Genomic DNA, 10,000 nt, shown 5'->3' with positions numbered 1-10,000 from the left:
GGCTGCCCTGGTTGAAAGACGGCAGCAGTCTTGGATCTTTAGTGGTAAGTTGACCTTGACGTTTGGTTATGTTTTTGTTTTGGGGGTGTTTTTAAAAACTTTTTTTTTTCGTTTGAATTGGGTTTTTTTGTTGTTTGTTGTTTTTTGGGGTTTTTTTTTGGTTTTTTTTTATGTTATTTTTTTTTGTTTTTTGTTTTTTTTTTGTTTTTTTTTTTTTTTTTTTTGGGGGGGGAGGGCTGTTTTTCTTTTTTGTTTTTTTGTTTGTTTGTTTTGTTTATTTTGTTTTCTTTTCTATATTACTTTGGTTTTTAATTTTTTTTAGTTTCTTTCTTTTCATCATTATCCTCACATCATCATCATCATCATCATCATCATCATCATCATCATCATCATCATCATCATCATGGGTTATCCCTCCTGTTCGTGGCCTCCACAACCGAAACAAGCTTCTGTCCTACGCCAACCTTCCACAATCAGTCACTGGTTTATTCATCCATTTGCTGATGTCTTGTGACCATCTTCTTCTCGGCCTCCCTCTCCCTCTTTTACCCTCCACAATACCATCTAGAAACATTGTTTCAAGGGTGTCATGGCTCTTGATATGTCCAAAAAAGTGTAAATGGTGCTGCTCGGAGCTTGAAGAAATAAATAACAATGTGAAATTGAATGTAAGCTTCAGTTTAATATACGAGAACAGATAAAATGGACGTTTCGGGTTTCCCCTTTATCAACAAAATATTATCTCATTCGTCTGTAGTGTCTCATGTATCCTGTTTTGTTGATAAGGGGGAAACCCGGAAGGTCAATTTTATCTGTTTTCGTATATTAAATTGAAGTTTACATTCAATTTCACGTTGTTATTTATGTCCAAAAATATACTGGTTTTAGATTCTAGATCAACTCGACATAACACTGTGTAGAGGCGATGGATCATGCGCCTATGTGGTCTTGTTGTATGACACTCGTTTTCAGATCGGAAGGTTCCAGATTCGAGCCTCGCTCGGCGCATAGTTGAGTCATTGGAAAAGGCTCTTCACTCATATTCTCTCATCGTATACGGGTGTAAAATGAGTACCTGGCCGTTAACAGCGTTGTCTCTGTCTGAAAAAAAATGTAATATCGGCTAACAGGCTCCATTTAACGTCCTTCATGTTAAGTGTTGCTGTTGTTCAGGGACCCCTTGTAAAGCTCTTTGAGGACGTTTAGTGGATATTGCGCTATATAAAAGCTCAAGTTTTAAGATCAAATTTATTAGAACAATTCCTTCGTTTCTTCATAGCCGCGTTTTAAAGCAACGAGATAATTACAACGCTTAATTACATTTTCGTTTAATTTACTATCTCCAAGGAATGTAAAATTCAATGAGCTTTATATTACAATAAATCATCAAATGAGAATATGTCAAATTGAAGAGTGGTTTTCCAAACTCCCTAACGTTTTTTTTTTCTCCATTTTGAGATAGTGAGGATTATTTCCCTAAAATTTCTCATTCGGTCTGTTATTTTATCATATTTAAACTTCAAGTTCACACAAATGTAAGGAAATTCTTATGTCAATTGATGCTTAAAATAAAATTTACGTGCCAATATATCCATCTCATGGATGGGACACCTCAAAAAGTAGAAAAATTGACTTAACGAGTTTTGGAAAACCAGCCTTCAATTCCTTCGTTCCTTTCTAGCCGAGTTTTCAAGCAATGAGATGATCACAACGGTTCATTACCTTTCAGTTTATTTTGTTATCTCCAAAGAATGTAAATTCAATGAGTTTTATATTACAATAAATCATAAAACATCATATGTCAAAAAAATCATATGTCAAATTATATCATGATTTTTTAAAGATTTTATTATATTTTTATTCTATATGAAGGTAAATTTCAACTTAATAAACGTTATTATGAGCAGAATATTCCTGAGTTTAGCCAGTGTTAATTAAAGCTGATTTTTTTTTTTAATGTAGTCCTTCAGAGCATCAGACCAATGGAGCTAGAGTCTATACGCACAATAGCGATTGATTGCTGCCCTTTGGACAGGACTCTTCTCTATCGAAAAGTTCTTTTCGTCAGATGACACACTCAGCCATCTGGACAGGGAGAGTCATAGTCAAATCTTGACTTCAACAGGGATCGATCTCGGTTCCTTTGTGTGTAAAGTGTGTGCTCTACCAACTGAGTTATCGGGACCTCCCATTAAGTTAAGCTGATGATTTAATCTATTTTCTTTGTTCATGGATCACATTTAATAGTGGTAATAGTAGTCGTACTACTACTACTACTACTAGTAGTAGTAGTAGTAGTAGTAGTAGTAGTAGTAGTAGTAGTAGTAGTAGTAGTAGTAGTAGTAGTAGTAGTAGTAGTAGTAGTAGTAGTAGGAGTAGTAGTAGTTGTAGTAGTAGTTGTAGTAGCAGTAGTAGTTGTAGTAGTAGTTGTAGTAGCAGTAGTAGTAGTAGTAGTAGTAGTAGTAGTAGTAGTAGTAGTAGTAGTAGCAATAGCAGCAGTTACATTGTCACATATATTAACACAATACCTTCTTTCTTTGACCAGGAGGTGGAGAAGAAGGCAGGGGCTAGTTCTGAATACCTGGGAGTTATTCGTGACATCAAACACCACAATGAGTTCTCAGAGGACTCCTACAATGCGAAGCATTTGTCTCTGGATAACAGTTCGACTTTCAACGATACAGAGAGCAGTCCTCACAGAAACACCAGTAACATGAGATATGGCAAAAATAACAAAACTGAAAACATAAGAAATGCTAACAACAATGCTTACAGTAATATGAATGACTTCATCATTACGAGCGAAAATGACAATAATAATATTAATAACAACATCAACAATAATAATTATAATAGCAACGACATTAACACCTACAACAACAACAGCAATAAAAACAAAAGCACACACCAGAAGGTCTATAACACCAATAACAAATTCAATATCAAAACAAGAAACAACAGTTTATCCAGAACGTTGACGACAATGAGCGTTATAGGAAATCAACCTCGACACCAATCCTCCACAACACCAAGACAAAACCACAACACCAACGGGATTAGAAGCAGCAAAACCAACAACAACAACAACAACAACAACAACAACAACAACAATAACAACCCTATCAACGGGCCTCCTTGGTCAAGGCACTTCCATAAAACTCAACAAAAATTATCAAGATCTACTTCAACCCCCAACGAGAACAAACAGCGCCTTAAAATGCTGACAGCTGTAACTTCATTTTTACAACAGGTTGGTCTTGTTTAATGTAAATGTTTTAACACCACTACCTTTGGTTTTTTTATTATTTCCTATTTTAAGCACCGAGTACTTAAACTCCACTAATGAAACCAGTAAACTGCTGTACTCTGGAAAGACAGTATTTAAAGATTTGGCCAGAAAACTCGTCCTTCAAATATCGAAATAAATGACCGTCATCCTGTGAAAAGCTTTCAAATCTGGTACTTGATAGAAGACTTCGCTAGTTCCCAGGTTTGAGAGTTTTTGACAAGATGAGACGTCATTTAAATCGATCGATATTTGAAGGACGAGTTTTCTGGCCAAATTTTTAAATATGGGTTATTTTTTCAGAGTACGGTAGTTAACTGGTTAACTACCAGGTATTAAAACTTTTGTTTCCTTCCTTACATTGCTAACTGAAATAAAACGAAGGCTGGTTTTCCAAAATTCGTGAAGTCGATTTTTCTACATTTTGAGATTTCCCATCCATGAAAAATTGATACATAAATTAAATGTTATTTTAAGCATCAATTGACACAAGAATTCCCTTAGATTTGTGTGAAGTTGAAGTTTGAATATGATGAAATAACAGACCGAATGAGAAATGGCAGGGGAAATAATAATAATAATAATAATAATAAATGGCATTTATATAGCGCTTTACCCCGTTGTCACAGGCTCTAAGCGCTTTACAGTGATATAAAACAAAACATATTACAGTGAGACAAATGTGAAGGAAACGTGATAATCCTCAGTATCTCAAAATGGGAAAAAAACGGAGTTAGGGATTTTGGAAAATCACTCTTCAAATATAATTTGATGAGTTGTTTGATTTGTTATGCATTCTTTTAACGTTTGATGAATATAAAAATACTTTTGTAATGCTGATTTGTACCCGCGAACCACCTGTGCGACTGAATCACCTGTTGAAGGGCACCTGTGAATTTGTATTTTGTCTGCATCTCATCTTCTCTAATTTTTTTTCATCTTTCTCTATTATTTTCCTGCATCCCTTTATTTTTGTGAAAAATGATAATATTCAAAATCGCCTGAGAAAGTAGAAAATGTTATATAAATAAATGTCGGCAATACACTTAAAGGCTACAAGTTTGAACCACATCCAAAAGGTACAAGCTGCGATAAAAACATCGGATGTGCTCCAGGGAAGAAGAAAATGAAGTAGTAGTAGTTGGTGTAGTAGCAATAGTAGTAGTAGTAGTAGTAGTAGTAGTAGTAGTAGTAGTAGTAGTAGTAGTAGTAGTAGTAGTAGTAGTAGTAGTATTTATGTAGATTAAAATATTAGAATAGAATTTAGATAAACTCCTGCAATTAGCTGCAGTGCGGCTATGTGGTCTTGTGGTATGACACTCGCTTTCGGATTGGAAGGTCCTGGGTTCGCTCGGCGCGTAGTTGAGTCCTTGAAAATGGCTATTTACTTACTTTCTCTCACCGTACTCAGGTGTAAAAGAGGACCAGCTCGTTAACAGCGTTGTCTTTGTCCGAAAAATATTATAATATCGCCTAACAGGCGTCATCCCATCCTACATGTTAAATGTTGCTGTTGGCTAGGGACCCCTTGTAAAGCGCTTTGAGCACGTTTAGTAGATATTGCGCTATATAAAAGCTCAATATTCTTATTTATTTACTTACTTACTCCTCTTTGGTGTTTCATAAACACAATAGGTCGACAGTAAGGAGCGCCAGTGACTTCTGTCTTCTGCCAGCTTCCGGTCCTCACCGCAGGTCCAAATGAAAAGTGTCATCTCTCTTTCCACCAATCTTCTCCAAGTTTCTAATTCACAAAAGTGAGTGGAGCAGTTTCCAGTGGTCTTCCTCTATTGCGATTACCCTGCGGTGTCCATCTGAGCGCTGTTTTCATGATTGCTTCCTCCTTCATTCAACAAACATGGCCAATCCATCTCCATCTTTTTGAGTTGACTGTTTCAGAAATGGGGGCCATATCAGCTTTTTGTAGAAAATGTTCAGTTGATATTTTGTAGGGCCAAAGAGGGATGAGTTTTATTTAACTTTTAAATAAAGCTGAAATCTCCCGGTTGTGACCTTTGTTATTTGTCCAGTTTTCTGCCTTACTCTGGAAAGACACGGATTTTATAATTTGGCCAGAAAACTCGTCCTTCAAATAAATATCGATTTAAATCGCCCTTAACTTGGTAAATTTTTTTAAATCTTGGACTTATTATGGAAGACTTTACGATGCCCAAGTTTGAAAGTTTTTGCCAAGATGAGGGTCATTTAAAGCGTTCGATATTTGAAGGACGAGTTTCCTGGCCAAATTTTTTAACACATGATTTTCCAGAGTACGACAGTTAACTGGTTATTGTCAATTGACTTATTTTAGCTCATTCCGACATGTCACCAGATGGACAGGATGGGTCACATATCTTTGCATAAATGGGTTTAGGGGAGGGGGGGGGGGTGATGATATCTCTAAAGAACTCGACTTACAAGCCCTGTGGCCGTTTTCAAAGCGCTTTACAACAGGTCCCTGACCAACAGCAACATGTAAAATGTAGAACGAGACATGACGCCAATTAGGCGATATAACAGAATGTGAGTAAAAAGCCTTTTCCAAGGACTCATCTATGCGCCGAGCGAGGCTCGAACCCAGGACCGTCCGATCCGAAAGCGAGTGTCGCACCACAAGACCACATAGCCGCACGATGATTATTTGAAGGACGAGTTTTCTGGCCAAATTTTGAATACGCGATTTTCCAGAGGACGGCAGATAACTAGTTAAATGTTGCGTAAATAACAATTTGATTAGATCCTAATGGCGACATTTATTATGGCTTGAAATTGAAACGTGAGCTTCTGTGATTCGGTTGTTTACAATACCATTTGCATCTAATTTGCAGGTGTTTCTCTCTCCCTCTCTCTCTCTCTCTCTCTCTCTCTCTCTCTCTCTCTCTCTCTCTCTCTCTCTCTCTCTCTCTCTCTCTCTCTCTCTCAGTGCAATGGTAGCACGTCTGACCGGTAATCAGAATGTCTGAGGTTCGACCCCCAGTCGATGTCAACTGATTTTTTGGGATGGTTTTTTTTTTCTTGTATTTTTATTTCTTGTTTTGTCTGGTACATACACACTTGTTCAGTTCTTTAACTAGCTAGTTATAATAATAATAATAATAATAATAATAATAATAATAATAATAATAATAATAATAATAATAATAATAATAATAATAATAATAATAATAATAACCATAATAATAATAATAATAATAATAATAAAAATAATAATAATAATAATAATAATAATAATAATAATAATAATAATAGTAATAGTAACCAATAATAATAATAATAATAATAATAATAATAATAATAATAATAATATAATAATAATAATAATAATAATATAAATAGTTTGCTAGTTATCTTAATGAGGCATTTTATAATTTTCAATTGTGCATGCGTTCTTTCTTCATTAACTTGAAATAAATCTCTTTAGAGCGACAGACACACATGTTAATATAAGAAGGGGACAGCGTGGCTCAGCGGTACGGTCTTTGCTTCGTACCCGAAAGGTACCGAGTTCGATCACCCGCCGCTGCATTATGCGGCCTTGAGCAAGGTCACCTCGCCGTAGCTCAATTTGCGGCGCTGCATTGCGGCTGACGCCTGGGTTATTCCAGTCTTCCCTTGGAATAGACCCTTATCGATCGATATGTGATGTAGAAGTTTTATAGCCAAAGTCTAAAAATGTGTTTCATCACAGTAAAATCGGCAAGCGTAGAGTGGTTGCGCAAGAAAATTGGGAAATTTTTTTTCTGTTTTTTAAAAAAACATTTTCCAAAGACCAGATTGCATTATTTTGTTGGTTTCGATCGACTCTCTATTGTTCTCTATTTACACCTGCTAAGCATTGTTACAAAATCTCACATGCATGTTTGTCTGTGAGTGTGTGTGTGTGTGTGTGTGTGTGTGTGTGTGTTGGCGGGGGGAGGTAGGAAGCTGAGTTGAGTTGGTGAGGACAGGACAGGGTCATCTGACATATTGAGTCGATGAAATGTGTGTTATATTGAACGGTATCATATTTGTTTTGTCTGATATGAGAGAGACACCTTAATAAAAAAAGATGGTAAGGAGAGCAGAGGCGATATGTTATAATGTTATCCAGATGTTGTCGAGAATGAACCGTGCTGGTGGTCTAGTGGTTTGATATTCGACTTGTGACTTATAAGTCAAAGGTTTGCGTCTCGCCGTGTGCGTTGCTCTGTTGGGTATTTATAGATGGCCCACGGATGCAGAGTTTGTCCCGATTTCGATAGCGTGAAACGGACACTAGCAATTGCTCATTATTATTTATTTATTTTTTGGATATGACGATTGGCTATCGCAAAGTACTTTCCGCCAGACCTAACAGACCCAGCTACCCAATCACTGCTGGGTGGACGTTGACGTGGGGATCGGGAAAAAAAATCTCGACTGCCCTCGTGATCGATCAAGGTCCCTTTGCGTGTGAAGTGAGTGCTCTATCGACTGAGCTATCGGTAACATAATATTATGTATTCATCAAAATATTTATTGTCTGTTCTAATTGTTTGGGGGCTACCGATAGCTCAGTTGATAGAGTGCTCGCTTCACTCATATCGATTCCTGTTGAAGTCTGTATTTTTTCTGCCCCCCTGCCCCTTGTCCACCCAGAAGTGATTGGGTAGCTGGATCTTTTAGATATGGGCGAAAGTACTTTGCGATAAACAAGCGTCCTATCCACACTAAAAAGTATTAATAATAAGCAATTCATTTTGTCCGTTTCACACTATAGAAATCGGGGAAAACTCTGGCTCCGTGAGCCTTATGGCTCTGAAGGACTGAAGGACTACTCAAGGACTTCTACTATTATTATTTGTCAAATTAATTTTCAAATTTGCGAGTGCAGTTCTGTTTAATACACAGCGGTTAATATATATATATAATATATATATATATATATATATATATATATATATATATATATATATATATATATATATATATATATGTGCGGGTGGTTGGATGGGAGCATCACCCTTGAATCATATACCTATGATGTTCGCATGAGTGTACGATCCGATAGTGATGTCGTTTCTTCTTCTCTTTACTTGCCTATCCTGCTTCTTTGGTTTGTTATTGTATTTTTGACAGGGGATATTTTTTTTCTGTAAATCTTCTGCCTGTTTGTTCTTGGTTATTTATAATTTAGCTTATGATATCTTTAGGTTATGATTTTGATTTACATTTGTACTATTTTTGTTAGATTGCTTGTTTTTTTTTGTTTCAGCGGTCTCTCATATAACCTCAATTGTGTTGGAAGAGACCTAAGGCAACAAACAAACAAACAAAAAATATATATATATGTGTATGTGTGTGTATGTATATATATATATATATATATATATATATATATATATAGATAGATAGATAGATAGATAGATAGATAGATAGATAGATAGATAGATAGATAAATAGACAGAAATAGAAATATATACACATAGTAATATATATATATATATATATATATATATATATATATATATATATATATATATATATATATATATATATATTGGAACACCTTACATAATGTGTTTTTTTTTGTTGTTGTTTTTTTTTTTTTGTCTTCATGCGGCTGTTTGTTGAAGATTGGTTATGAATCACTGTCGACATATGCAGAATATTTTATATGTATTATAATAGACTGCCAGAAAATATTATATTATGTATTATTTAGACTGCCAGAAAATATTCCAGGATAATCATAGACAAAAAGTAAGCGTTTCGTTATTGTGTAAATAATAAATAACAATATAACAATGATAAATGGAAATAAAGGCTTTAATTTAATTTACGAAGACATATTATGGTGCGTTCGTTTCGGGTTTACCCTTTGTCAACAAAACACGTGTCTCCTTCATCGTATTTTTTGACAAAGGGGAAAACCCGAAACGTCCACTTAGGGTGTACTCTTAAATTGAATTGAAGCATCTATTCCCTTTGATTATTGATTTATTCGATGTTCAAGCAGCAAGTTACATGATATAGTGTTATACACACACACACAGACACACACACACACACACACACATATATATATATATATATATATATATATATATATATATATATATATATATATATATAAATGATTGAGGGGAGTTAGCTGGAACCACGTAGAGTGTACGACAAATTCTTGGAACCAATTATTAATTATTTGTTCTAACCTCCTTTTTTACATATTCTCCTACAACATGGCTTCGTCCAGAGTTCCAGACACCTCAAATCAACCTCCCTGATGAGTCCAGTTATTCTGGACGAAACAATGTTGTAGTAGAATATGTTTTTAAAAAATAAATAAAAAATAGAATAATAATAAAAAAAATAAAAAAATAAATAAAAATATATATAATATATGTATATATATATATATAAAAAAAAAAAAATATATATATATATATATATATATATATATATATATATATATATACATATATATATATATATATATATATATATATATATATATATATATATTCGACACTTAGATAAACTGGTACACAAGCCATGTCGTGTTCTCATTATGATTCTAAGAAACCCTGTAACAACTTACATAGTATGGTGTTGTATTTATTTACAACGTACAGATATACTTTCTTATCGACGAAACTTGTCAAGATTCCGTTTCTTATCTTGATTTTATTATTATTGTCAGCGTTTATCACCAACCCCACTCACCTTCATTTTTCACCACAACCATCGATACCT

At 34.7% G+C, this 10,000-nt stretch overlaps 1 protein-coding gene across 1 annotated transcript in view; it reads left to right on the top strand.

Moving 5' to 3' along the window:
- Nucleotides 1-3,265, top strand: part of LOC144975874 (uncharacterized) — a 3,430-nt gene extending 165 nt beyond the window's left edge. Inside the window, exons 1-2 of the mRNA XM_078920058.1 lie at nt 1-44; nt 2,546-3,265. The exon at nt 1-44 is cut by the window's left edge and continues 165 nt beyond it. Coding sequence (XP_078776184.1) covers nt 1-44; nt 2,546-3,265 — 764 coding nt within the window. The remainder of the gene's footprint in view (nt 45-2,545) is intronic.
- Nucleotides 3,266-10,000: the final 6,735 nt, after the last annotated feature.

This window comes from Berghia stephanieae, chromosome 6 (genome assembly GCF_034508935.2).
Source record: "Berghia stephanieae isolate SIO BIC M18660-M18661 chromosome 6, UCSD_Bste_1.3, whole genome shotgun sequence".
In the NCBI taxonomy this organism is placed as follows: Eukaryota; Metazoa; Mollusca; class Gastropoda; order Nudibranchia; family Aeolidiidae; genus Berghia; species Berghia stephanieae.
Note: the sequence above shows the minus strand (reverse complement) of the source record. Positions and strands in the feature narration are given on the sequence as shown.